Below are 26447 nucleotides of genomic sequence, written 5' to 3' on the forward strand. Positions count from 1 at the left end.
ATTAAGACTTACAGACTTACCTGTTTGATTTGGATTCTTGATTTAACTCTCATTGCTTTTCTATTCTGTGTATCCAGTGACTGGCATAATTCTTTCACCAGAGATATAAGCTATGACTGGTATTCATATTGCCCAAATATCTACATTAATAATTGGGTTTGGAATGGAATAATTTTCCCCTCTTGTGAAATATGCCTGAGTCATTTTTGTGAAACTGTCTGCATGTGAAAAGTGGGGGTGGAAGGATAAACACAGTAGTATGGCAAGGTATTACCTAGTGAGCCATGGAATATGTCCTGTCTCTTTCTGTATCTTTATTTTAGATATTGGTTTATTATCTCCAGTAATAACACTCAATAGAACACGTCTTCAGCTATGACTCAGTGGGTAAGAAAAGCACATTCAGAATCTTGAAGTGAAAGTTTTTAAACTTCAATATCCATCTTACCCTAAGCAGAAATCAAGAACTCTCCTGGGAACATCATTTAACTCACTATCTTCTGCAGAGATTATGCTCCTTTACCTACAACACAAGCAAATGAATATCTGTCTCTTTATTGCCTATTGATAAAGATAGTTAAATGCAATATATGTACTATGCTTACCTATTATTCTCTTTTATTTCTCAATATCTTCTTCCAATATTTCTGGCAGTCCATATTTAGTCTTTGATAACATTCGAATATGGGTATATGATTTCCTTTTTCACTCCAAAAAACCCTGATATCATGGTCATAAAGAACCAATTCAGCATTTGGGTTTCTCAACTTTATGATTTCTACTATATGTGGATGACTCCCAATTTCTTTCTAATGCTCTCTGCTGAGACTGCAACCTTGCATTAACCAGATGATTTCTAGAAGTCTCCACCTGAAAATTCCTTTGACTTCTTAAAGTGAATTTGAAATTGAACTCATCATCGCCATCTCAAAAAACTTTTTTCAACCAACTATTTCCTGGCTCATGAAAGCATCTTTATCACTCAAGCAATCATAGTAAACATCCCTGTTCATAACTAGATCATGCTTGTTAGGAAGACGACAACAGTCTCCTTAGTGATTTCCAAGCCTCTACCTTCCTGTTCCTCAGTCCAATAACTACACTGTGGACACACTGATATTTCTAATATGCCACTTGGAAGACTTCTCTCTTCTGCTTAAATATTGAAGTAAAGTAAAAAAAAAAAAGTATTATCATTCATAAGAGACCCCTATGATTTTGAAAATAGATTTGGAGTAGCAAACTAAAGACATCCAGCAGCATAACTCTGTTGCTGACACTGTAATCTTTCAAGGAAAATCAGGATTTTATCATAAGGTACCAAAAAGCCCTCTGCTGTAAATAAACTTACCTTAGGTAATGTTTTGGCAGGTTTACAATGCAATCCTCTTACAAACTCAAAGTTAGGTAAGTATGGACGAGGAAATTCAAAATCCCAATATGTCCTGATTAGCCAAATTTCTGCTTTCCCCATAGTCTCACATAAGGTAGTGGGTCTTCTGGAGAAAATGAAGAAAGTCAGCTGGAAGTTATTAGCATATATATTTTCTGGGGAAAAATTGCGCCACTAATTTTCTCATGTGCTATTAAGCAAAAAAATTAATCTAGTTCCTCTAAATTACTTATCATTTCTAGATGTTAAAAGGAAAGGGAATTTAAAGTAATAATGAAGGAGGGAGGAAGGGGGGAAGGAAGAAAGGAAAGAAGATAGGAAGGAAGAGAGAGAAGGATGGAAGGTGGGAAGAGGGAGAAAGAATGGGTAGTGAAAGAACAGTAGTATGTAAAATAAAAATTAATTCAGTAAAATCAAATAAAACAAAATTCTTTTATAAAAATAAGTTCTTTCAGGAAATGAATTCAATCAAAACTTTTAACCAAGTATTGATGGATTTAATACTGTTTCTCTCCAATTAAATGACAGATGACAGATTAGCCCCATCACATTACACCAAATTAACTCTCAGAGGTTTTCTAATTTCGAGTCAGGACTGTATTTCTACCTTTCGGCTTGTTAACAGTTTCTGGTTCACTCATATTGTTGAATAATCCCACCAATATCATTTTACCTTATCTTGCTAAGTCAAATCTTATCACTTCATTGATTTGCCATTATTTTCTCAGTAGGAAATCCCTGAGTAATTTATACCTAATACAATCCCCTTTGGAATGTAAAGTACAAATGCATACACTATTAACATCACACACTTCTTTTAGTGTTACCTTTAAATGATGTTTTTTGAAAGGGACAGATTCTAAGTATTCATTTTAGGAGATTTTTGGAGAAGGATGAGTAGTTACAAATTTCCAAGTCAGTCATTCGTAGACACAACGTGCTTTGCATCTAAGAAAAGAAAAATTCAGACAAGAATGTTCCTTTCTTAAGGATTCTATTCAAAACTGGTGATCAGTTATACCCCAGACTGGATAGCCTCTTTTTAGAATTGTTACTTCTTTGTAGTGTTTGGATGTGTGTTTGAAGTTACATAGGCAATGATCTAACTTGATAATAAGGAAGCAATTTCCAAGGACACTCAGCTTGCAATGACCAGAGATTAGACTGCTTCACAGTTTCCCCACCAATATATTATTGTTCTTTAGATGTCTTGTTCCATGTGTATGACATCCTACCTTGATTACTAAGTCCTTAGGTGAAATTATTGTGCAAACCTGTAGACTACATTTTAAGAAGGATCTAGCTTAAAGTATAAGCTAAAATTCTATATTTGAAGCAGTTATGCCCACTATGAAATACAAAGCCAATCAAATGTGAGAGCAAAATTGAGCAAAAGTACACAAAAGTTGTTAAATAATTTCATAAGACATTCTAAACATTATGCTGAGGACTTGTAAAACAAAAATATGGAATTAAAGTTTACCACCAATCTTTTTCCTATAATTTTGTTTTTGCACAAAATAAGTTATGAACACAGTGGAGAATTATATAAATAATTGATAAATGGCCATTACATTTGAATTACTATGTACCCAATCTCTCAGTGGTAAGTCATGCAAGCTGTAGATAGCAATCTAGAGATAACTTTTCTAGGCTCCTTAGGTTATTAGTTTCTTTCAAAGGCATGTGAGAAAACTAACATATATAATTACCATATCACTCTTTAAAATCAATACTTTACCTTTTTTAGAGTAATCCTTAGACCACAGCAAAATTGAGGGGGAAGTGGAGACATTTCCCATGTATGCTTGTCTTCACACATGCATAGACTCCGCTGTTATCAACATCCCCCAACAGAATGGTAAGTTAGTTTGTTACAACTGAAGAGCTAACATTGAAACATTATAACCACCCAAAGTCTGTGGTTTACATTATAATTAACTCCTAGTATTATAAATTCTGTGCTTTTGGACAAGTAATAAAGACATGTATCAATCATTATGGTATCATACAGAGTCTTGCCACTGCCCCAAAATTCTTTTGTGCTCTACCTGTTAATCTCCCACCCCTATCCTCCCCCCAGCAAACAATGATTTTTTTTTTTTGTTGTCTCTATAGTTTTGCCTTTTCCAGAAGGTCAGAGTTTGAATCATACAGCATGTAGACTATTGAGATTGAATTTTTTCCTTAATAATATGTTCTTAAGGTCTTTCCATGGTTCCACATCTCTTTGTGGCTTGATAACTCATTTTTAGGGCTGAATAATATTCCTTTTTTTGGATCTGCCACTGGGTTGCTTCCAAGTTTATCCATTCACCTACTGAAGGGCATCTTGGTTGCTTCCAAGTTTTGGCAATTATGAATAAAACTTCTATAAACATCTATGTGCACATTTTTCTATGATCATAAGTTTTCAACTCCTTTGGGTAAATACCAAGGAGTGTGACAGTATGGTAAGAGTATGTTTACTTTTATAAGAAACCAACAAAGTGTTTCCCAAAATGGCTGTACCATTTTACATTCCCACCAGCAATAAGGAGAGTTCCTGTTCCACAACTTTCCAGATTTTGGTGTTGTCAGTGTTCTGCATTTTGCCCATTCTAAGAGATGTGTAGTGGTATCTCATTATTATTTTAATTTGTACTTCCCTCAAAACAAATGACTTGGAGCATCTTTTTATATGCCTATTTGCCAACTAAATATATTCTTTATGCTGTATCTGTTATTGTCTTTGGCCCACTATTTAATCAGCTTTCATGATTTCTTCTTGTGGCGTTTTAAGAGTTTTTTTAAAAACACTTTGGATAAACAGTTCTTTATCAGACCTGTCTTTTGCAAATATTGTCTCCCAGTTTCTTCCTTCTCATTTCATTCTGTTGATGTTGTATTTTACAGAGCAGGGTTTTCTAACATTTTATTGAGGACTTTTGCATCTATGTGTATAAGAAATATTGATCTGTAGCTTTCTTCCCTTGTAATGTCTTTGTCTGGTTTTGACATCTAGGTAATGCTATCCTCATAGAATAGAAATTCTCATGAGTTAGAAATTAGTCCCTCAACTTCTATCCTCTGAAAGTGTCTAGAAAGAATTAGGATAATTTCATCTTTGAATTCATTTCTCTTACATGTTTTTACCTCTTCTTTTTTGGTTTTTCTTAGGATTTGCATCTCTCTATTTACACAGTTCATCTGTTTTTATATGCTGTCCACTTAATCCAGTAGAGCCCTTAGCATATTAATCAGAGTTGTTTTAAAGGCTCATTTTGATAATTACAACATCCTTGCCATCTCTGGTTCTGATGATTTTTCTGTGTACTCAAAATGTGTTTTTGCCTTTTGGTATGCCTTGTAATTTTTTCTTGATAGCCAGACATGATGTGCTGGATAAAAGACACTATTGTAAATTGACTTTTTAAATGTGGTGGTGAATTGTGGGGAGAGAAGCATTCTATAGTCCTAAGATTGGTCTCAGTATTTTACTGAGTCTATACCTCTGGGCTCTTCACAACTATTTCTCAATTTTTTCTCCCACTTTGTATGGAGCAGGATGGTCTGGAGTTGGGTATCTCCCTTTTCCATGTGATAGTCGAGAGGGGCCTGGAGTTGAGTATTTTCCTTCCCCCAGGTCAGTTAGGCTCTGGCAACACCTCAGCACATTGTGCGCTGGTTAACTAGTTTACTCTGAGGACAGACCATGTCAGGAAGAACAGAATATTCTGGCTTCCGTCAACGTGATTCCTTTTCCCCTCCCCTAACTGGAAGCAAGGGATTTTTCTTTGATATTTACTATGGAAAATTGGTTGAGCTCCTGGAAGTAAATCTCACAACACTGTGGGGACCCCTCTATGACTGTGTTCCACTGGATTTTTAACTCTCAAATTTGTCCACACGGAACCTCCAGCAATTCACCAATTGTAGTTCAGGTCTTCTTACCCAGGCACTGGTTCCTGTGGTGATTTCCAATCCTGAGTCTCTGCTCTTGAGTGTCTGTTCAGATAAGCTGAAACTCTCTGTATATTCCAAAAGAATATGCAGGTATGTTATTAGAATAAATATGAGTCTGAAAATTTCAATGGATGCAAAAAGTATGAAAAGGCAACTGCAATTTCTGCATGTGAATAAAAGAATATATAACTAAAATATATACTTCAACTTATGTTTTGAATAATTGTGTAAGAGTTGTATAAATTAGGCATGATTAGAATTATAATGTCTTATTGAAACCCATCATAGAAAAATAAGTAGAGCTGTCATGTTCATTGATAGGAAAATCAAAATTCAAAAAGATGTCCATTCTTTTCAAGTCAACCTACAGATTTCTTGAAATTCTCATTAAAATCTCAACATCATGAAACTTGATAACGTTTATAGAATTTTACATTAAATTTTTAAACTCTATAATAAAAGAGCAAACAGCTAAGGATAATCAAGTTACTCTAGAAGAGATACAAGAGGAGAGGATATTACTCTTCCAGGTATTTTGAGCAGGATGACCAAATAAGGTGTCCCTTATGTATCCCCTCCTCAACAATGATTTGGCACTTATCCATAGACAAATGTGCCTTCGTGGGAGCTTTGGGGTCCAGATAGGAAACTATGAAATCTGAGTGCAGGCCAAAACAAAGACCTTTTGCGAAGGCAAGCTTGCCACCAGCTGACTGACCCTCAGAGTATGATCCTGGCTACAGGCATGGAATAAAGCTCTGTACTTCTGAGAACTCAGCTACAGCCTGTTTCTCCTTTTTCCTGTCACCAGCACCACATGCCAAGGAACCCAAGAGGAGTCATGGCCCCTGCATGTTGATAATAAACATATAGTCCTCAGTCTAAGCTGTGAACCCTGAAGTGGCCCATGAATTGGCTCGAGCCCTTATGGGATCCCTGGAGGCTAGTTTGCCAAACTTAGTCAGACTGTAGATTCTGAAAGGGCCTTGTAACTGGGCTGTAGTCCCTCCCAGGCACATTCCTCAAGTAACCCTGCTGGTACTGCAACCAGGAAGTAGACAGTCCTGTCTGCACCCCAAGAGATGCTGAAAGAGTCCTATACCTAACTCCAGCCTCCTCAGAGCCACGGTCTGTCAGCAGTCATAAGGGTTCAGGGTCCCAGAGGGAGACACTCTGATCTGCAACCTAGAGATTCTGAAAGGGCCCTACACTTGGTTCCATGCCTTTCTAGCTATAGTCTGCAAACAATCCTGCTAACATGAAGACCCAGTAAAAGACACTCAAGGCTGTGTCCCCACAGATCTTGAAGAGCTCCCTACTTAGCTGCAACCCCATCACAGCTACTGTCCATTAGCAAATCTGCACCTCATAACTAGCTACTATATGCACCCAGGAATGAGGGACTGGTCCATGATCAAGTCCACATTCATAGTTCTTCTGAAATGAGCATGACTGGGTAGCAGAGCCATTGTTCTGTAATAAACATTGGCAGATAATATTCTCCATATTTGGCTTTTTGAGCTTCTAAGAGTAGCAACTAATTTGGGAAGAGCATCCTCATCATCTGGCTTTGTAAACATATGAAAATAACGGATGGATTCACATGTCTAATTTTAAGATTCTCCAGTGGTATCACGTTGGGTTTTGTGAAGACTGAAATGGAAACTGGCTGCTAATTGCAAAGGGATGGTGTAGAAATAATAGGACCAGAGGTAGTTTCCTCTACCTCTTACACAGGTAAGATAATACCATCATGACACCTGGACAGTGATTCCTCCCTCAGTTCCTAGTAATGACTAATGAAATAGCAGTTTTATCTCAAGAAAGGAAGAAAGATCTAGTTTATTCCAAACTCTCCATAAGTTTTAGGACTTCCCCTATCATCACCTGCCTGATGAGAATTTGTCTCAGAGTGCTGGAAAGGAGGCAAGAACTAAACTGAAGCATGCTAATCAGGCCAAAGGATCTCTAGGATGGTGGGGTGGCTTCCCTCCATGCAAAATCATAGTTTTAGCATCTGACAATTCCTTTAAGGGTGAAAGGTGCTTTCATTTCATGGTGACATGTGGATTGCTGACGTCATAGAGGATTTCACCTGAGTATATTGAAGACACTCTCTGGGGGAAATGAATGGCAGAGACTGACAATGAGCTGTTAGAATCTCAGCCTTTTTGGCTAAGTTTAGAGCCTGAATCTAGAACCATGCTAGAACTGGAGTAGGATTCAGAATCAAAGAACCTGGGGAGGAAATGAGAAGCAGAAGGTTGGTAGCAATTCAATGTGCATTGCAGAACTTACGGTTCTCTGTTTTATAGGCAGCGGACCCTTCTAAGTCCTAACTGTATTACTGTTTAAAATACAGTTGATATTCTCATAAATTAGGGAGTATGGTAAATCTGAGATACAGGTGAATCATTATTTTTCATAGAATATGTAGAACGTTACAGAAACAAATACTTCCCTTGTAAAAAGCAAGCAAGTTTGAAAATCAAAACTACAATATGAATCACTTATTTTTTTAATAATATATAGAACGTGACTTTGTGTTCACATATGTATGCATGTACACATGTACAAAATATTTGCATCTACCTAGTAGCATTTTCAGTCGTCATGATCCAGAGGAAACTTGAGCAGGATTTCATGATATAGTCACATGTGAATTGTAAATAGTTAAAAAAATATATTTTAAGAAGTTATTTTAACTGACTAGAAAACCAGAGATCATCGGATTCCTGAAAAATATGTTCCTGTCAAAACTTAAACTGGAAAAAATATGACATGTTACAAAGGTTTATCTTCTGAACACCTAAAATTATTTTCAGAGTATTAATATATTTAATACAGTAATGTATACATGATTTAAATAGGTAAATATTTGTGTGTTTAAGAAAAGCTTTGGTCTCCACAAGATAGAATATATTCACTTATTTGCCAGGGCAGCTCTTTTGAATACACTCAGAAATTGCTAGCAAGGTATCCAAATCTTGACTATACTTAAACGCCTTTATGTTACATCATTGGATAACAATGAGAAAAAGTGAAGGGATATCTTGACATTGATATAAAATAGCCAAAGATTAAACTATAATTTTAAAGAGTATTTTAGGAAAGAACATTATCTTATTGCCAAAATAAATGATTTCACACTGTGGCAAATTGTTGCTATGACTACATTAGTCAGATCATAAGCAAGGCAGCATGATGTCTACATTTTAAAAAATATATGCCTTAGAGCATTATAATTAGTTAATTGTCTGCAAACCTCATGACACTGAGAAAATATCTTTTTTCCTATATCTCTTTAGTTAATTCCATGTCTAAGAATAAATTTATTTTTATCTTGTACTTATTTGTGCCACCATTCCTGTAAAAAACAGATGATTGCCCAAATGATTTATAACTATTCTAAGATGGAGCTGTAGTTTTAGGCCTCATAGGCTTGGGTTATAAATTTTGAACTCTGTGGTAAATCATTTAATGAACTTGGTTACTACCATGTAATGCCTTCGCAGTTAGATTGAATAATTTTTTGACCTCAAGGGGAAAACACTAACAAACATAATGGAAAATAGACTTTTTAGAAAAAGAAGTAAAATACATCTTTATTTTTATTAAAATTCAACTTGTGTCTTCGTGTTCACTGCAGATTTCTTGCTGATGCTAGTTAATAAGAAGCCTCAGTACTTGTGCTTAGCATAGTGGTCACAGCACATTCATGAGAGGACCAGGGGAAGTGATTGGAGAAGGGAAAAGGAGGAAATGGGCAAACTCCTAAGTTTCTGTTCAGATGGAGAAATCATCCCCATAGCAAATAGCATTTCTGAGAAACACATTTTCTTCCCAAAGTATTTGCAGTGTAGCTCTTAAGTAGTTTGTTTTGTCTTTTCAAATATGTACATTGTAAGTAAATTAATGTAGGAAAGAATTAAATACTTTTTAAAGTTAATTTAAAAGGGTAAGTATTAAATTCCAGTCATTTAGTTTTGCTCCATCAAACCAGCAACCATGCTAACATATGAAAACTAGCTAGTTCTCTGAAGCCAGGAAGTGTTACAATACAAATCATGTCCTATCATCATTAATATCCAAATGAAGGGTAATCTTCAAATGAAAGACAAAAACTAGTGTTTTGTATTCCAAGGGGGAAAAGTCTGATGTATCATATGAAAGGCAATTGTGCTTTACAGCACAAACGAAATGTGCTTTACAGCAGAGTAAAAACCCTAACAGTCTCCTGATCTTCCTGACTGGAAAGGAAACTCTGGCTAGAGTGTGCTTTACATGACTTCTTGTCTAGTTCCTTTAGAGAATATGCAATAATCCTTACACACTGGACACAAAATGATGTTATTTAGGAAATATTCAACATGACTAGTACTGAAAATGGAATGAATCATTCTGTTCATAAGGGCTCAAACAGCATCTCAATTGAACCTAAACAAATAAATAAAGCACTGACACTTTAATGGTAGTAACTTCCACGTGTTTAATTGTTTACGTTCTCTTTTAAAAGAATAGATTATTTTAAACCTTAATTTGGAATCATGTGGCATATTTTTAGGGTGAGTCTTTGATTTTGACTTGATAAGCTGAGGAATGCACAAGAACCTGGGGGAGTAGGAAAGGAATCTATTTTAAGTGGTGGCTGAGTGAATTCAGATGGACCTTACGAAGGCTTCCAGCCCAACTGTTAAAACAAATACTATTCTCTTTTTTTCTTCTTAGCAATCTTACCAAACTTCCACCAACAAAATAGGCAACATTTAGTGACCAGGAATATAATGGTTGCCACGCATGCTAGCAGGAAGCCAATCACATCCAAAGAATGGTACTGGTACCAGGTGAGGTCGTGGGCCGCTGGCCGAAGGTGTTTGGCTCCCTTGTGGCGCATGATAAACTCGATCCAGAAGACTGCTCGGTCCAGGGGCTTCATAGGCTGATCATGGTGAATTCTTGATAACCTCATAGCATTCTCTTTATAGCTAAAATTGGATACATAAATAGCAAGTTGAAAAATGTGTACAGGACATGATCTACCTAAAACTGTTACATATTATTAAAAGTATATTACATCATTATATAAATTATGTCATAAATTATATCACCAAGAGTACAAAATGCATATGAAAGATTGTTTCCTCTTGAGATATTTCTAAATATGGTGGCCTATCAGCTGGGATTTGTTGGATGTTTTATAATCTCAGTAATTATTGGAGGTAGGAGAGAAAATAATTTCTAATAGGAAATAGTGTTCTAAAATTTCAGAAATAGGAATGTAGCATATGTAGGTTGAGAATATAGAATTTTGATCTCACTTGCTGAATGTGGTATTGGGAACAAGATAGTGACAGGAAGCAGCACTGACAGGCAAGTCTATGAGAAAGGAACCCTTCCCCTCTCCCCTTCAGCTATGCCTAGGTTCACTCTGCAGAGTCAGTGATAACAAGAAGCTAATCTTCAACAGTAACAGGAAATGATTTCAGTCTATAAGCTTCATGGCCCTGACATTCCAGCTGAAAATAAAAATCTTAATGTGATCCTGTGGGCAAGAAGTAAGGGCTGAGAGTGAGTAGATGCTGGGAACTTTGCTTCAAGCTACAGAGGGATGCAAGTGCCAGCGCTGAGATGGAACAGTGGCAATAGCTAGAACACGAACCCTTCTAACTCTGTCAAGGAACAGAAGACCAGGCCAGGGTTTTGGTTTAAGGTTTTGAATGGCTAACGTAGAAGAAGGATTTCCTTGGGTTTGTGAAGGAGATGAAGGAGGGAGGTTTTTCTCCCACACTGGACTGCAGTCATCATTGATGGAGAATACCAGAACATTAAATTGTAGAAAATAGAGAAACAGCATATAGAAAGTTCTGAGGAAGAGAACTGTGAACCAGAAAGAAATTAAACAAAGCCCTGTTGCTCTTTGGTTTTAAGAAAATAAGGCAGGCCTTAATACACAATAATTTATGGAATAAGTACCTCTGGATATATCTCAGGAAAACAAGGAAACTATAGTAAAAAATGTTCCAAGACACAGAAACAAAATATTTATTGGATAAAATATCAATAAAAACAAATAGAAAGACTATAGTAAAACACAAATCGCATCATTAAATCCATATAGATACAAAAAACTGAGGCTGAACGATATTGGAAATTGTGATCATGGACAAGATGTATGTTGTAAGCTTTGATAATGTTGTAATGATAATATAGCAAACAAATATAAGATGTGATGTTTAAGAGACACTGATGGGAAGCTGCGAAGTGACTTCATAGTGAAAAGCCATTCAGTATTGAAAAGACTGTAAATATTTTAAAAATTATTTTAATCTCTAATGTCAATGTTTATTTATAGATTTATATGAAATTTTTAGTAAGAATTTATCTGATATTGAAGAAACAGTTATCCAACCCTGGCAATTCCTTTCATTTTAATATAGTTTTTTTTTCCCCAAGAATATATTTATCTTATTTATATGAAATATAATAACATTAAAATGTTATCATGCATTGTTGAGGATTTATTTATTTGTTTATGATCACAGCTAATCACCATTCTGTACAAAGTTCCTCAGAACTTATTCATTTTATGACTCAAAGTTTGTACCCTTTAACCAAAGTCTCTCCATTCCCCCAACTCCTAGCCTCTGGTAACCACCACTTTACTCTCTGTTTCTATGAGTTTGACTTTTTAGATTATACATATAAATTATATTAAATAATATTTGTCATTCTCTGTCTGACTTACTTAGCATAATGCCATGTTTTCACCAATGGCAAGGTTTCCTTCTTTCTCTTTGTGGAATGCTCTTCCTTACATACATATACCACAGCTTCTTTATCCATTCATCCATTGACAGACACTTAGGTTGTATGTGTATCTCGGTTATTGTGAATAATGCTGTCAATGAACATGGGAGTGCAGATATCTCCTCCATATTGTTTTCATTTCCTTTAGATATATACCCCGAAGTGAGATTACTGCTTAGTGTTGTAGTTCTAGTTTTACTCTTTTGAGGAGCTTCCATACTATTTTCCATAGTGGCTGCACCAATTTACATTCCCACCAAGAGTGCCCCAGAGTTTCCCTTTTTCCACATCCTCACCAACACTTATAATTTCTCCTTTGATGCTGGCCATTCTAACAGGTGTGAGGTGACATCTCACTGGGATTTTGACTTGCATTTCCTGATGCTTAGTGATGTCAAGCCCTTTTTCATGTACCTGTTGGCCATTTGCATGTCTTCTTTGCACAAATATCTATTCAGCAGCTCTGGTCATTAAAAAAAAGATGTTTTTTGCTATTGAGTTATACGAGTTCTTTATATATTTTAGGTATTATCCTTTTATCAGATAAGTAGTTTTGAAAATGTTCTCCAATTTTGTAGGTTGCCTTTGATTTTGTAGATCATTTCTTTTGCTGTGCAGAAGCTTTTAAGTTGGATGTAGTCCTTGCATCTGTTCCTTGTACTGTTGGCGTCATATCCAAAAAAATGTTGCTAAGATCCTTATCAAGGAGTTTTTACCCTGTTTTGTCCTAGGAGTTTTATGAGTTCAGCTCTTAAGTCTAAGTCTTTAATTCTTTTCTAGTCAATTTTTGTAAGTGATGTAGTATCAAATTTCATTCTCTTGCATATGATTATCCAGGTTCCCCAGAACCACCTATTGAAGAGATAATGTTTTTCCTATTGAGTATTCTTTGCTTTTTGTCGAATATTATTAAACTTTCCATGTGATGGTTTGTTTCAGAGGTCTCAATCTTGTCCATTGGTCTATGTGTCTACTTTTATGCCAATACCATCTTTTAAAGATTGCTATACCTTTGTAGTACAGCTTGAAATAGGAAGCGGGATGCCTTCGACTTCATTCTTTTTCCTGGCACCACTTTGGCTATCTTAGACCTCTTGTGGCTTTTCACCAATTTGGGATTGGTTTTTCTATTTTTGTGCCCCAAAAGGCCTTAGAAGTTGGTCATTCAACTCATTCTTCCTTTCCTGGTGAGGAACTCTTTCTAGCTGGGAAATTCTCTCTTGGTGCTGAGGAATGCTGTCTTGGGGATGTTTCAGGTAAAATAAAATTGTCTTCATTTCGTTATTGGGTGATTATTCTCATGTTTTTTGCTCCACTGGGTTGCTAAAATTTCTTACCCACACTTTAGAGCACTGCTGGAGATGATTTTGTTCATGGATAATGTCATTGTTGTTCTCTGTCAGGGAACAAGAAGGCTGGGTTCTTCTGTGCCTCCATTTGGATCTCTCAGTTTTACTTCATTCTCTTTCTCTTGTTTTAAGTTAAAATATACCAATATAGAATATTTTTAGCTAACCAGTATCATAGTCCTATTTTTATAAAATTATTTCTATTTTTTTTCTCTTTATAAATTAGCACAAAGAAATATCTGAAGTAATATTTCTTTACTGGTAATTGGTTATAGTTACATGAAGAGAGCTAAGTGATTTTTCATGTTTATTTTCCTATGTTTTTGTTACATTGCCTACATTCTTTACAGTAGTAATAGCTGCAATTTTTGAGAAATAAAAAATTACTATTATTGACGGAGAAAAGATGGCGGCGAAGTAGAGAGACGTGGAGTGCATCCTTCTCCACAGATTCATTGGAAATGCACGGAAGGACGCAGTAATTCCTACAGAGAACCAGCTGAACACCAGCAGACGGCCTCGGACACCAGAAAGGGCTGCAGGGAACCCGACATAGCCGGACAAGCAACCCCAAAAGTTTGGACAACCATGGGGAAACAAAGAAACACCATGCAGGCAAAGGAGCAGGAAAAAAACCCACAAGACCAAATAAATGAGGAGGAAATAGGAAAAATGCCTGAAAAAGAATTTAGAGTCATGATAGTAAAAATGATACAAAATCTCAATAACAAAATAGAGAAAGTACAAGAAACAGTTCATAAGAACTCAGAAAAACAAACAGCAATGGATAACAAAATAACTGAAATTAAAAATACTCTAGATGCTATAACCAGCAGATTGACTGAGGCAGAAGAACAAATAAGTGAGTTGGAAGATAGAATGGGGGAAATAAACGCCACAGAGCAGGAAAAAGAAAAAAGAATAAAAAGAAGAGAAGACAGTCTCAAAGACCTCAGTGATAACATGAAGCGTACCAACATTCGAATTATAGGCACCCCAGAAGAAGAAGAAAACAAGAAAGGGTCTGAGAAAATATTTGAAGAGGTTCTAGTGGAAAACTTCCCCAACATCGGAAAGGAAATAATTCACCAAGTCCAAGAAGCACAGAGAGTCCCATATAGAATAAACCCAAGGAGAAATACACCAAGACACATATTAATCAAATGACCGACAATTAAACACAAAGAAAAAATATTAAAAGCAGCAAGAGAAAAGCAACAAACAACATATAAGGGAAAACCCATCAGGATAACAGCTGACCTTTCTACAGAAACTCTGCAGGCCAGAAGGGAATGGCAGGATATACTGAAAGTCCTGAAAGAGAGAAACCTACAGCAAAGAATCCTCTACCCAGCAAGAATCTCATTCCAATTTGAGGGAGAAATCAAAAGCTTTCCAGACAAGGAAAAGTTAAGAGAATTCAGCACCACCAAACCAGCCTTACAACAAGTGCTAAAGGAACTTCTCTAAGTAGGACACACAAGAAAAGGAAAACACCTACAAATACAAACCCAAAACAATTAAGAAAATGGTAATTGGAACACACATGTCAATACTCACTGTAAATGTAAATGGATTAAATGCTCCAACCAAAAGACACAGACTGGCTGAATGGATACAGAAACAAGACCCTTCTATATGCTGCCTACAAGAAAAACACTTCAGACCAAGGGATACATATAGACTGAAAGTCAAGGGATGGAAAAAGAGATTCCATGCAAATGGAAGTCAAAAGAAAGCTGGAGTAGCAATACTCATATCAGACAAATTAGACTTGAAAGTAAAGACCATTAAAAGAGACAAGGAAGGACACTACATAATGATCAAGGGATCCATTCAAGAAGAACATATCACACTGGTAAATATCTATGCCCCCAATATAGGAGCACCTCAATACATAAGGCAAATGCGAACAGCTATAAAAGGGGACATCGACAGTAGCACAATAATAGTGGAGACTTGAACACCCCACTTACATCAATGGACAGATCATCCAAACAGAAAATAAATAAAGACACACAAGCGCTAAATGACACATTAGACCATCTCGACTTAATTGATATTTATAGGACATTCCATCCAAACATGACAGACTACACTTTCTTCTCAAGTGCACACGGAACATTTTCCAGGATAGATCACATCTTGGGTCACAAATCAAACCTCGGCAAATTCAAGAAAATTGAAATCATATCAAGCATCTTCTCAGACCACAACGCCATGAGACTAGATATCAATTACAGGGAAAAAAACTGCAAAAAATACAAACACATGGAGGCTAAACAATTCACTCCTAAACAACCAAGGAATCCCTAAAGAAATCAAAGAGGAAATCAAAAAATATCTAGAGACAAATGACAACGAAAACACAACAACCCAAAACCTATGGGATGCAGCAAAAGCAGTTCTAAGAGGGAAGTTTATAGCAATACAGTCCTACCTTAAGAAACAAGAAAATGATCGAATAAACAACCTAACCTTACACCTAAAACAACTAGAGAAAGAAGAACAAAGAAACCCCAAAGTGAGCAGAAGGAAAGAAATCATAAAGATCAGAGCAGAAATAAATGAAAAAGAAAGGAAAGAAACCATAAGAAAAATAAATAAAACTAAAAGCTGGTTCTTTGAGAAGATTAACAAAATTGATAAACTATTGGCCAGACTCATCAAGAAAAAAAGGGAGAAGATGCAAATCAACAGAATTAGAAATGAAAAAGGAGAAGTCACAACGGACACCGCAGAAATACAAAACATCATGAGAGACTACTACAAGCAACTATATGCCAATCAATTGGATAACCTGGAAGAAATGGATACATTCTTAGAAAAGTACAATCTTCCAAGACTGAACCAGGAAGAAATAGAAACCATGAACAGACCAATCACAAGTACAGAAATTGAGGCAGTGATTAAAAATCTCCCAACACACAAAAGCCCAGGACCAGATGGGTTCACGGGCGAATTCTATCAAACATTTCGAGAAGAGTTAACACCTATCCTTCTCAAACTCTTCCAAAATATTGCAGAAGGCGGAGCACTCCCAAACTCATTCTATGAGGCTACCATCACCCTGATACCAAAACCAGGCAAAGATGTCACAAAAAAAGAAAACTACAGACCAATATCACTGATGAACATAGATGCAAAAATCCTCAACAAAATACTAGCTAACAGACTGCAACAGCACATTAAAAAAATCATACACCATGATCAAGTGGGGTTTATCCCTGGGATGCAAGGATTCTTCAATATACGCAAATCAATCAACGTGATACATCATATCAACAAATTGAAGGAGAAAAACCATATGATCATTTCAATAGATGCAGAAAAGGCTTTTGACAAAGTTCAACAACCATTTATGATAAAAGCTCTCCAGAAAATGGGCATAGAAGGAAATTACCTCAACATAATCAAAGCCATATATGAAAAACCAAAAGCCAACATCGTTCTCAATGGGGAAAAACTGGAAGAATGCCCTCTAAGAACAGGAACAAGACAAGGGTGTCCACTCTCACCACTATTATTCAACATAGTTTTGGAAGTGTTAGCCACAGCAATCAGAGAAGAAAAAGAAATCAAAGGAATCCAAATTGGAAAAGAAGAAGTCAAATGGTCACTCTTTGCAGATGACATGATATTATATATAGAAAACCCTAAAGACTCTACCAGAAAACTGCTAGCACTCATTGATGAGTTTAGTAAAGTAGCAGGATACAAAATTAATGCACAGAAATCTCTTGCATTCCTATACACTAACAACAGAAGAGCAGAAAGAGAAATTAAGGAAACTCTCCCATTCACCATTGCAACCAAAAGAATCAAATACCTAGGAATAAACCTGCCTAAGGAGGCAAAAGATCTGTATGCAGAAAACTTTAAGACATTGATGAAAGAAATCAAAGACAACACAAACAGATGGAGGGACATACCATGTTCCTGGATTGGAAGAATCAACATCGTGAAAATGACTGTACTACCCAAAGCAATTTACAGATTCAATGCAATCCCGATCAAATTACCAATGGCATTTTTCACAGAACTAGAGCAAGAAATCTTAGGATTTGTATGGAAACGCAAAAGACCCCGAATAGCCAAAGCAATCTTGAGAAGGAAAAATGGAGTTGGTGGAATCAGGCTTCCTGACTTCAAACTATATTACAAGGCCATAGTGATCAAGACAGTATGGTACTGGCACAAAAATAGAAAGGAAGATCAATGGAATAGAATAGAGAACTCAGAGGTAAGCCCAAACACATATGGGCACCTTATCTTTGACAAAGGAGGCACGAATATACAATGGAAAAAAGACAGCCTTTTCAATAAGTGGTGCTGGGAAAATTGGACAGCAACATGTCAAAGAATGAAATTAGAACACTTCCTAACACCATACACAAAAATAAACTCCAAATGGATTAAAGACCTACATGTAAGGCCAGACACTATAAAACTCCTAGAGGAAAACATAGGCAGAACACTCTATGACATCCATCAAAGCAACATCCTTTTTGACCCACCTCCTAGAATCAGGGAAATAAAATCAAGAATAAACAAATGGGACCTCATGAAACTTAAAAGCTTTTGCACAGTGAAAGAAACCCTAAACAAGACTAAAAGGCAACCCTCAGAATGGGAAAAAATAATTGCCTATGAAACAACGGACAAAGGATTAACCTCCAAAATATATAAGCAGCTCATGAAGCTTCATACCAAAAAAGCAAATAACCCAATCCACAAATGGGCAGAAGACCTAAATAGACATTTCTCCAAAGAAGACATACAGATGGCCAACACACACATGAAAAGATGCTCAACATCACTCATCATCAGAAAAATGCAAGTCAAAGCCACAATGAGGTATCACCTCACACCAGTCAGAATGGCCATCATCACAAAATCTGGAAACCACAAATGTTGGAGAGGGTGTGGAGAAAAGGGAACTCTCCTGCACTGTTGGTGGGACTGTAAGTTGGTACAGCCACTATGGAAAACAATTTGGAGGTTCCTTAAAAAACTACAAGTAGAACTACCATATGATCCAGTAATCCCACTCCTGGGCATATACCCAAAGAAAACCATAATCCCAAAAGAAACTTGTACCATCATGTTTATTGCAGCACTATTTACAATAGCCAGGACATGGAAGCAACCTAAATGCCCATCAACAAATGAATGGATACAGAAGATGTGGCATATATATAACATGGAATATTACTCAGCTATAAAAAGGGATGAGATGGAGCTATATGTAATGAGGTGGATAGAACTACCATCTGTCATACATAGTGAAGTAAGTCAGAAAGAGAAGGACAAATATTGTATGCTAACTCACATATACGGAATCTAAAAATGGTACTGATGAACTCAGTGACAAGAACAAGGATGCAGATACAGAGAATGGTCTGGAGAACTCGAGGTATGGGAGAGGGCGGAGGGTGTAGGGGAAACTGAGAGGAAGCGAGAGAGTAGCACAGACATATATATACTACCAACTGTAAAATAGTCAGTGGGAAGTTGTTGTATAACAAAGGGAGTCCAACTCGAGGATGGAAGATGCCTTAGAGGACTGAGGTGGGGAGGGTGGGGGGGACTCGGGGTGGGGGAGTCAAGGAAGGGAGGGAATACTGGGATATGTGTATAAAAACATAATTGAACCTGGTGTACCCCCCAAAAATAAAAAAAAGCTATTATTAATAAAATGATTTGTATCATGTAAATAATAGCTTATTTTCTTTAAATGAGACATATCTCTGAGGTTGTAATCTATTGCCCAGTAATGGTAGGTGACAAAATAACTTCATAAAATTTAGGAAGTAGAAAACAATCTTATTTGATATTAGCCATGTGCCGGTGATTATGTAACAGTAATCAACTTAAAATTTATGAAACTGATTATTCCTTTTAAAAAACAAGATGCTTCTTACAAAAGAATATATTCTATACTCACGAAGAGTTGTTGATGACTGCCTTCAAAGCATTCAGCAGATCGGAACTTGTCATTGTCTGCAAGTCTACTTCAACAGCTGCCCCTTTGGCTTTTACACGAGCAACGTTATCATGCTGATCACCAAACATGGGAACTCCCACCATAGGGACCCCGTGGTAAATGGCTTCATAGATCCCATTAGTTCCACAGTGAGTGATAAAAGCTCTGGTTTTGGGATGGCCTAAAAATAAAAAGAATATATCATTATTCTAAGTTGTAAGAGTTTCAGAAACACAAAATCATGACACCTCTATAAATCATTAATTCAGTTAGACAGCATCTTCTTTATAGTTCTGTGCCATGAGGCCATATATAAATTCGTATAGGCTCCAAAGAAAGCAGCAATTAATTATTCCAGGCTGAGCAGCAATTAGTGATTCTAGCAGTTAAGTCATTCCACAAACAACTGAGAAGGTTCCTGCAGAACACATGATAAGGAGTACTTGACACTTGAGAAGTTATTGAGGGTGAGAATACATTACTAAAAAGGAATGGAGGAATTGAGGAAACCAAATGTTTTTGTACATGGCGAAGGGAAAGTGAGATGTGCAAGGTTTCAATATGGGAAAGTTGGCATAACAGGCTAGACAGATGGGCTAAGGCAAGTTCGTGAAGTGCTCCATTTAAGAAAAAAGGAATTTGCACTTGACTTTATAGTAATATGGAGACATTCATAATATTAAGGATGGTGAAATGGTTTACCTGATTTTTTTTCAAATTATTATAGTGGGGAAATGAGAAGAGAGGTGGGAGAAAATGGATGTAGAAAGTCAGGAGAGTTCTACAATATTCTAATCAAAAGTTAATGAGAGCCTGATCTAAAGGTATATTCCTTGACTCTGATTTTGAGGAGGGAGAGACTATCAAAAATAGGAGAATTATAAATTCCACAGTTATGTTAGAGCTTGACAAAGATTCTATCCTTGACCAAAGTCTAGTCAGGCTCCTCTGAACTCTCTTCTCAAATAGAACTTGATTTGGGGGCAGCTTTATCTCTGCATTGCCCAATTTTAGCAAGCATTCTATTAAATCAGTTTAACTAGATTCTCGCAGCCTTGATATCGGATCACTTTTTATAGCTGTCACTTCATCTTTCACCATCCCCCAAGTGATATCTGATGACCCTAGTGTGCCTTCAGTAAGAATCTAATTATGTTGGATTTGCCAGACTGCTCCTTCGCCCCTGATGTTTCCTCTTTGTAATTTTCCACCCAGTGGCTTTTCACTCTGCTCTTTTGGGATTAACTTCCCACTTTTCCTTATAACCAAGGAATTTTTATAACCAAGTCAACTATACTTACCATGATGGTGTTGAAGAAAGTGTGCCTTAGTCTTTAACAAGTGTCATGAATAGTTTTTTGTTTAACAAGCTCCAGAAGAAATGTGAAGAAAACATTAAAGCATAGTTTTGATTATTTAAAATACAAATTTGTTGGATTTATTTGTTACTGAGTAGTCACTCAGATTATCCCTCATTCAGTTCTGTTTACTTTTGCTTCTCTTTGGTCTTACCAAGAATATCATTCTGTGGAATCCATTCATATAGTCGGGTGTTGGCTCCTAATGTTTCTGGTTTCTTTCCTGTGTACCTCCACAGAACCTGTTAAGATAAATGTCTTTACTAGAACACTTTTGGAATCATATCCGGTCAAAAGCAGGCAGTTAACCTATAATTAATCTGGTTCAATGCCTCCAGGTAATACAGAAGCAAACTGAAGCCCTAAGTGATTAAGTAATCAATGTTTTTAAATCACTGACGCTACAACCATGTTTACAAAGGCTTGCGATAATCCTAGTCGATAGACTATCATCATTGCGCTAATTCTAATCTGTATCTGAAACAATTGTATATTAGTGTTACCAGGCCATTCTGGTAAAGGGGATTTTTGAAACAAAGTTTTCAGAGGCAAAGGGGAGGCATGTTGTTTACCTCAGTAAGAAAGTGTTAGTGCTTTGATCTTTCTTATATACTCGGCAGTAACATAGACTCGAGCATTGTCTTTTTTATTATAGTTAAAACGTTCATAATGATATTTATCATTTTCAAGTATTGTAACTATAGAGTTTGGTGACATAAAAAATATCCACAATGTTGTGTAACCATCAACACTATCTGTATTCCAAATGCTTTCATCATCTCTAACGTCAACTCTGTATCATTAAATACCTCCCTATTGCTCTCATTCCTTAGACCCTGATAACCTCTCTTTTACTTTCTGTCTCCATAAATTTGACTATTCTAGGAAACAAGTATAAGCAGAATCACACAGTATTTGTATACATACAAATCACGCAGTATTTGTCTTCTTCTGACCTAGCAGTATTTTACTTAGCAGTATGTCTTCAAGCTTCTTGCATGTTGTAACATATCAGAATTTCCTTTCTTTTTAAGGTTGAATATTTCATATATATATTTTTTATATATATATAAACAATTGTAAAGCAGAAATAGAGACACAGGTGTAGACAACAAATGTATGGAAACCAAGGGGGAAGATGCGGTGGGATGAACTGAGAGATGGGGATTGACATATATACACTATTGATACTATGTCTAAAATAGAAAACTAATGAGGACCTACTGTATAGCACAGGGAGCTCTACTGTATGCTCTGCACTAACCTAAATGGGAAGGAAATCCAAAAAGAGGGGATATGTGTATTCGTATAGCTGATTCACTTTGCTATACAGCAAAAACTAACATGATATTATAAAGCAACTACACTCCAACAATAAAAATTAAAAAAAATAAAAATAACAATATGAAACCCCCCAAAATAAAATATAAAAAATAAAAAATTTCTTTATCCATTCATTTTGCTATCGTGAATTTTGTTGCTATGACCATTGTTGTACAAATATATGTTTTAATCCCTGATTTCAATTCCTTTCGATATATAGCCCAGATTAGAATGTCTGGGTCACATGATAGCTCTACGTTTAACTTTCTGAGTAACCACAGAAAAGTTTTCCGCAGCAGATGCATTATTTTACACTCCTAGCAGCAGTACACCAAGTCCCATTTTTCTACATTCTCACTAACACTTATTTTCCTTCTTTTTCTGTTCTGATAGTAGCTATCCTAATGAGTGGAGTGATATCTCTTTGCGCTTTTAATGTGCAGTTCCTTAATGATTAATGATATTGAGCTTCTTTTTCTATGCTTTTTGACCATTCATATATCTTCTTTGGAGAAGTCTATTCAAGTATGTTCCCATTTTTCAATTGGGTTTTTGATGTTGTTGTTGAGTTGTAGCATTTCTTTATGTATTGTGCACAGTAATTCCTTATCAAATACATGATTTGAAAAGATTTTCTCAAAATCTGTACACTTTATTTCACTCTCTTGATAGTATCTTTTGATGCGCAAAGTTCTTCATTTGAAGAAGTCCAATTTATATATTTTTTCTTTCTGCTTTTGCTTTTGGTGTCTTACCTATGAAATCATAGGAAAATCCAATGTGATAGTTTTCGTTTAGGATTTTCTTGTAAAAGTGTTCTAGTTTTACTTCAAACTTTAAGTCTCTGATAGATTTTGAGTTGATTTTGTATACGTTATAAGGTGAAGGTCCAATTTTATTCTTTTGCACGTGGATATCAAGGTCTTTTCTTCTAGTCTTCTGGTTTTTCTCATTAATAGTTGCTCTATGAAATGCTGCTATTTAGGTATGCCAGAGGGAAGAAGTGAGCTCAGCGTCTTCCTTCTCTGCCATCTTGGCTGCACCTCCATCATATTTTCCTATAATCCCTTTCATATCTGTAAAGCCATTAGTAATCCCCCTAGGTTCATTTCTGGTTTTAATTATTTGCATCGACTCTTTGCCACATTAGCTAATGCTTTGATAATTTTGGTGATCTTTTCAAAGAACCAGCTTTTGGTTTTATTGATTCTCGCTCTTTTTTCAAAAACTTTGTTTTGTTTATCTTTGCTCTAATCTTCGTTATTTCTTTCCTTTTGCCAGCTTTGAGTGCTCTTTGCCTTCTTTCTATAGTTCTTTAAGGTATAATGTGTGGTTATTGATTTTATATCTTCCTTCTTTTCCAATAGGCAAATTTAGCTATAAATTTCCCTCTGATCCTTGCTTCCTCTGCCTCTCTTGTTACAGTCTCTTGTGTTTTCATTAATTTAAAAAGTATTTTTAAATTTTCTTGGGATTTATTCTTTGACCTATTTCTTGGTACCTTCAAAGCATACAAAAACTCTGCTCCTTTATATCTCCATCCAAATCTTTCTAATTGATGTCATAAATTACATATTAATCACTGTGTTCCTAGCTACATAGATTAATAAGTGTTTGTATGTATTTTCTTTCACATTATGGAGGAAATTAAAATAAATTGGAGTTACAACCAAAATTAGAATGATGCTAGCTTTTTAAATTACCTTTGTTTTTCGCCTTTACTGAAGATATTTATTTCTTCATGTGGTTTGTGTTACTGTCTAGCAGCTTTTTATTTCAGCCAGAAAGACTCCCTTTTGCATTTTTTACAGGCAAAGTCTACTGGTAATGATGTTCCCCAGCTTTTGTTTATCTGGTAAAGTCATAATTTCTACCTCATCTTTGAAGGAAATTTTGCCTGAAAAAATGCTCGGGTAACATTTTTTTCTTTCAGCACTTGGAATTTATCAATCCATTGCCTTCTGGCCTTCAAGATTTCTGATGAGAAATTGGCTTATCATCTTAGTGAAGTTACCTTTTATGTGATGAATTCCTTCTCTCTTGCTCCTCTCAAGATTTCCTCATTGTCTTTGGCTTTCAACAGCTTGATTTTAATAGGTCCTTGTATAGGTCGCTTTGATTTTATCCTACTTGAACATCAATAAGTTTCTTGGATTTGTAGATTCATATTTTTCATTAAATTTGGATTATTTTAAGCCATTATTTCTTTAAATATCTTTTCTGTCTGTTTCTCTTTTTCTGGAACTCCCACAGTCTCTATGCTCATTTGCAAGGTGGTGTCCCACAAGTGCCTTAGGGTTTGTTCATTTTTCTTCATTTGTTTTCTTTCTATTCCTCTAATTTGGTAATTTCAATGATCCTTTCTTCAGGTGTGCTGATAATTCTGCCCGCTGTTGTCTGATTTGGAAATTTTTCATTTTAGTTATTGTAATGTTTTAGCTCCAGAATTTTTTTTTTTGGTTCTTTTAAAATAATTTTTCCCTTTATCAATATTTCCCTTTATCAATATCACTTTGTTTCCATATCATTATCTTCTCTTTATTATTGCCTTCCTTTAGTTCTTTGTGCATCTTTAAGACAGTGGTTTTAAAGGCTTTTTCCAATAATTCCAACATCCAGGCTTCCTCAGGAATGGTTTTTCTCAGTTAATTTTGTTCCTTTGATTGGACTGTATTTTAACTAGTGTTTTTGCCCTTTTATATGTGTTGAGAACTGTACATTTGATTTTTATAATGTACTAACTCCAGAAATCAGATTCCTCTTTTCCTAGGGGTATGATTTTTTTTCTTTTATTTATTGAAGAATTTATTTTTGCCAGGAATCAGGCTGCAGTTAAAGACTTAGGTCTTTAATGTTAGATCTGTTCAGTTCTTTTCTGAGCCTGTGTCTTTCCCTGGTCATGAGCACAGCTCTCTAACTTCCACTGTATGTGAGTTGCTATGTTGTTGTTTTTAATGGCCTAATTCTTTAATGTCTGTTTCTCCAATGAAGAAAAAAAGAAAATTAAAAAAGAAAACTTCTCATGAAGTTTTGATATAACAGTCTATATATATGTAAAAGTTTGCTTTAGGTTGCGGGTCTTTTAATTTCCAACGCCTTATCCTACATTTGTAATCTCCTCTTCTTATGATTGCTGTCCTTTACAACCTCTGGAAGCTTCTGATAACAAGGTTTGAAACAGCTGTGGCCAGCTTCTGTGCCTACAAGTCAGTGACCAAGGGCAGTAATCGGCAATAGAATGAAGAACCCCAGTATGTGGAGAAGAATGTCTTTGCTGCTCATCATGATGTCAGTAAATTATACCAGGAACATAGGCATGTTGACTGCCACCAGGTTGGGTAATGGAGGTTCTGAATCTGCTGCTATGTTAAAGGCTGAAATTGACCAAAATTAACCACAATTTACCAGTCTGGCTTTCCCCTGCTTGTTGCAACTGCTCAGATAGAATTCAGAGTTCCAATATGGTTACTTCAGAAAGTTTCTGCTAGTACAATTTTGCGTAGGTGGTGAGACAGTTTCTTTTTCTTTTTTTAATTTTTATTGGAGTATATTTGATTTATAATGTCATGTTAGTTTCAGGTGTACAGCAAAATGATTCAATTAGGCATATACATACATCCACCATTTATTAGATTCTTTTCCCATATAGCTCATTACAGAGTTTTGAGTAGAGTTCCCTGTGCTATACAGTAGGTTCTTACTAGCTATCGATTTTACATATAGTAGTATTTATGTGTTAATCCCAATCTCCCAAATTACCCTCCCCATTCCCCCCACCCCCAGGTAACCGTTAGTTTGTTTTCTCCATCTGAAACTCTATGTCTATTTCGTAGGTAAGTTCATTTGTAGCCTTTTCTTAGATTCTACATATAATTGGTATGATATGCCATTTGTTTTTTTCTGTCTGACTTACTTCACTGAGTATGACAAACTCTAGGTCCATCCACATTGCTGCAAATGGCATTATTTCATTCTTTTTTTGTGGCTGAATAGTATTCTATTGCATATTTGTACCACATTTTCTTTATCTATTCTTCTGTTGATGGACATTTATGTTGCTTCTATGTCCTGGCTATTGTAAATAGTGCTGCTGTGTACAATGGGGTGCATGTATGTTTTTGAATTATGGTTTTTTCCAGATATATGCCCAACAGCAGGATTGTTGGATCATATGGTAGCTCCATTTTTAGTTTTTTATGGAACCTCCATACTATTCTGCATAGTGGCTGTACCAATTTACATTCCCACCAACAGTGTAGGAGGCTTCCCTTTTCTCTTCACCCTCT

The 26447-nt window shown here is 35.9% G+C and overlaps 1 protein-coding gene across 2 annotated transcripts in view; it reads right to left on the bottom strand.

The window, feature by feature from the left end:
* Positions 1 to 9813: 9813 nt before the first annotated feature.
* The window catches only part of LOC130850165 (UDP-glucuronosyltransferase 2C1-like), a 30711-nt gene continuing 14077 nt past the window's right edge, over positions 9814 to 26447 (bottom strand). For both annotated transcript variants that reach the window (XM_057729556.1, XM_057729554.1), the window contains 3 exons: positions 20993 to 21080; positions 19442 to 19661; positions 9814 to 10323 (listed from right to left, as the gene is read on the bottom strand). In XM_057729556.1, the coding sequence (XP_057585539.1) occupies positions 10044 to 10323; positions 19442 to 19661; positions 20993 to 21080 (588 nt within the window). In that variant the 3' untranslated portion in view covers positions 9814 to 10043. The remainder of the gene's footprint in view (positions 10324 to 19441; positions 19662 to 20992; positions 21081 to 26447) is intronic.

This window comes from Hippopotamus amphibius, chromosome 3 (assembly GCF_030028045.1).
Source record: "Hippopotamus amphibius kiboko isolate mHipAmp2 chromosome 3, mHipAmp2.hap2, whole genome shotgun sequence".
Lineage (NCBI taxonomy): Eukaryota > Metazoa > Chordata > Mammalia > Artiodactyla > Hippopotamidae > Hippopotamus > Hippopotamus amphibius.